Genomic DNA, 4072 nt, shown 5'->3' with positions numbered 1-4072 from the left:
ACAGGCGTCAAACGGACGACAGACAGAGGCAAGAGGACGATGGCCGAGTGGTTCCGAAGGTGGAGCCGTTCGTCGGCTAAGTTGCCGACTGCGACTTCACTTACTCGGGAAGGTACACGCCGTCGGTGGTGAAGTCGGCACGTGACGTCAGTGGTAGCAAAGCTGACGTCGGGACAATCCGCACTTTGTCCGCTATAGGCGGCACGTTCGCTATGATAAAGGCCATGCTTTCGCCGAAGAAGATCTGGATGTAACACGAACAAGTACTCCCGCAATCTCACGAACGACGGTGACAATAACAATTTTACTTATTTAGCGCTTTTCGTTACGAAAGGTAATAAATCTATCGCAAGTTTAAAGCACTTCAAAACGTGTGAGCAGCGCTTCTGTCGGAGCTACATTCCCAACCAAGCATAGCAATAACACTATCGTTAGCTCTTACGAAGAACATGTCGTGCTCGAATACCTAATTTTAAACTTCCGCATTCAACTAGTAATTACTTCTTGGTGTAACCTTTACTACTTGCGTTATCGGCTAACGAATCCTCGAGGGGGCACTGCAGCCCTATATCTTCAAACTTGTCTCCATTGCTCCGGCCATAGGTGTTTTATAGGCTCGATCCGACCCGTCAGAGGGGGGCCCAGCCTCTCACCTGGCACCTGTCCCAAAAATTAGGCAAACCTCCAGCTGCCGAGCACCTCGCTATGGCAGCCGTAGTCATCATCAACAGCCTATTTTACTGCTACTGCAGGAAGAACAACTCCCACGTATATCATTACCCCTGTCCTATGTCAGCCACCTCAGCCTACCACTAAATCGTCATCATAATCAAACCACCCAATTAGCTTCCGTGCCCCGAGTACATTTCCCTTGTCGTCGCCCGTTCTTTTACTCGAATCACGGCCACTCTTTAATTAATTAAATCAATTAGTTAACCCCAGCAAGGCCATACCAGAGTAAGAAGCGGAGCCTCAGAACTGGTACAATTAAAAAACTCTGCGTCACATGATTTGTCACCATCAAAGGCGGGGCCTGGAAATTCCTACACAATCCGTTGGTGTGATGAACTTATCCTCCCTAAATAGTGCTTCTTTCGGCAAAGTCTGCGGAAATCAGGCCAACGATGCTGTCAAGCCCCCTGCGAGCGAGCGCATCGAGGCACCCTACTCAAAGATGGCTATAGGCGGCACTTGTTTTTTCTCGCCAGAAAGTTTACTTACGCAAATTCAAAACATAGTATGCTGCTAGGGTGGGGTCTATGGAACAAAATGCACTTTTGTTTTTTAGCAACACGGCATACGGCGTGCGCAAAGTTTCCCACAATAAAAACAAATATTCAAGAATTTCATAACTCATAATATCAGCAATTCACGTAAGTAATAAAACTTCTATAGTGCCTATGAAAATACAGCAGCTTTAACATCATTCGGAATAAAATTCCAAGATCACTTGCATTTCAACAAGATCACGGAATTATAGTATCCCGAACTGCTTCCCTGGTAGAGAACACTCAGGCCTGCATGACGTACTGGCCGTAGACCTACTACTTAAGAGCAGTGGACCGATAGACTTCTTTTGTTTGATCGATGGGGACATTGGCTTGCTTGACAAACTTCAGGAAATGCTATATATATGCACTTTATTATTACCAAACTTCATTTCCGCATCGCATTTGATGTAAATGTATGGCACCGAAACATCATTTAACATGTGAATCCCAGGTCCATCTTTTTCGCACATTTTTCTTTTCTTTCACCCTCTCTCTCTCTCTTAGGGCCTTTCAATCCTTCAACCCCTTCTGCATGCAGAGTAGCACGCGATTTTACACACGCCGGAAGAAATTATTCGGTTATATTAAAGAGCTATTTCTCTCTCTCTCTCTCCTCTCTCTCTCTTCTCTCTTGGTCTGTTAATTCGTTAGTTTAATTGCTTTTATGAATGGCTCATAACCACTGCGGGGGACAGGCCAATAATCGGATGTGTTAGAAAAATTCAGTGAGTATTTAGAGGCAATTGCGAGAGAAATGCATTAGCATGACGCGCACTTCTTAGAGGTACCGGGCCCATGATTTAAACCGCATTCGCCCAAGAGCTCGTTCGACACACGGCATGCCTCTTTGAGGAGCGAAGTCAGTTGCATACATATGTGTAATACCTCTCCACGAGACCAGCTTGCCACATTTCACATAGACTTTTTTCCCCCACTTTGACACCCCTAACGCTAACGCACGAATATAATTAGTCAAATCTAAAGCTTTTCGTCGCGAGGCCATCACCATCATCCCTTCACTCGCCTTCGTCTTCTCTCTCACGCGAGCTCGAGCACTCGGCCGGACTCGGCGCACGGGCGGCAAAGAAGAAGCCCTTGTTCTCCGATCGACTGCCGAGTCTTCGGTCCCCGCAACTTAATTCGAGACGCCGCTTCGCGAAGCCTCGTTGGTTTCTTCTCTCGAACCCTCTTTCCGGGACAGAGCGGCGAGATGGGAGAGACGGAGCAGGTGAGCCCGGTCCTATCGAAACCCGCCCGAGTGGCTCGAGAGGCGGCGGCGTTCATTGGTCGAGCGAGGATGTGTGTGTTCGATTCTTACTGGGGCAAGTGCGTGTAGGCAAGTATGACAAGCCCGCGTTGCTTTAACGCGATTTTCTGTGACATGCGGCCCTTAACGCTGTCGCGTTCAAAGTGCATTTTTAACGAGATGTTAAGGGCCCCGTGTCGCAGAAAATCCGGCGTCGGCGTCCCGTGAACGATAATTTCCGTCTATATTTAGGTATATGTATGCTGCCACGCCTTGCTATATGACATGTGTATATGCGGGTTATATTGCCACATCAATATAAAGTTGCTCATACGTTGTCTTACATTCTTGACAAAGTTATGCAACGTACGTGTGACACTGAGGAATTTAATAAACTCCACGTGCCATCTTAGGATAGGCCACACCTATGGCACTCACTCCTATCTATACTGACCGGTGATGATCGTCCTGTATGTAATAAATGTGGCGACACGCTTACGGTCCTTCAGGTCTTGTTGGAGTGTCGGGAAATAGCTCAAATAAAAAGGTACTTTGCCATGGAATATAGACAACACATTCTCCTCCACCCGGCAATGTTTCTCGGCGTTGAGACACTCTTTGACAATAAGTTAGTTTTGATGTTTTACGAGAGATTGGAACACCATGTTATCATCCCAAGGTACATGTAGCACAGCCTCTCACTAGAGGCTTCTGCTGCGATTGCATTTCTCTAAAGCACGTGCCTCCCAGCTAGCCCTTGCGTTTAAGGGCCCAATGGTGCGGTACCAGTGCTATTTTTACTCATACGTTCGATTAATCATCCCTTTGTAACAGAACTTTTATGCTCATAGTATACATCCCTAGTCGTTGTCATCATTTAACACCTGTATATTTTACGCACTTTACAGCGACTAATTTTAGGCCTCTCTACAGCCAAATTACATCTGCCATTCGCCACTCAGATTCACAACTCTGACATTTGTCACGTTTTACCTTTGAGAATCCATTCATTGTTTTTTTGTCTGGCGCTCTTTGGCCATAGCTGGCCCTTGCGCCAATAAAATCCAGAAATCATCGCCATCATTCCTCGTAATTTTGAGAATGACAGCCCACAAACACATGTCATGAAACACAACACCGTCAGCGCATGTCATTTATGTTAAATCTTCTCAGACTGTTTCACACTGAAAGTGCTAGACAATAAGAGAAACTTCAAAAAAAAATTTTTTTTTTTTTTTGGCGCGGCTGTGCACTACCTCCGGGATTGTCCCATGCAAGAGGCTGCGTTTCTGCCAAAAAACTCGCCTTCGAGCATAGAGTTCGCCGCCAACGTTTCCCGGTAAACATTACGCTTACATACGGTGCAGTTGCCGGGAAGCATGAGAAGCATGTCAGGGATCTTCGAATGCTATCGCGTTCCACTCTTCCCTACACCACATTACGTGTGAGTGCACGCTACACAACATAGAACACCACGACACGAACACCACGAGGGAGCAATGCGAGGCACTGCTGTTCAGATCGGGCCCTCGACGGCCAGCTCCAGCTTATCCAG

The 4072-nt window shown here is 46.7% G+C and overlaps 1 protein-coding gene across 1 annotated transcript in view; it reads left to right on the top strand.

The window, feature by feature from the left end:
* The first annotated feature begins 2481 nt into the window (after nt 1-2481).
* The window catches only part of LOC119463858 (neprilysin-2-like), a 21640-nt gene continuing 20049 nt past the window's right edge, over nt 2482-4072 (top strand). The window contains exon 1 of the mRNA XM_037724680.2: nt 2482-2499. Coding sequence (XP_037580608.1) covers nt 2482-2499 — 18 coding nt within the window. The remainder of the gene's footprint in view (nt 2500-4072) is intronic.

This window comes from Dermacentor silvarum, chromosome 9, assembly GCF_013339745.2.
Source record: "Dermacentor silvarum isolate Dsil-2018 chromosome 9, BIME_Dsil_1.4, whole genome shotgun sequence".
Taxonomy (NCBI): Eukaryota; Metazoa; Arthropoda; class Arachnida; order Ixodida; family Ixodidae; genus Dermacentor; species Dermacentor silvarum.
Note: the sequence above shows the minus strand (reverse complement) of the source record. Positions and strands in the feature narration are given on the sequence as shown.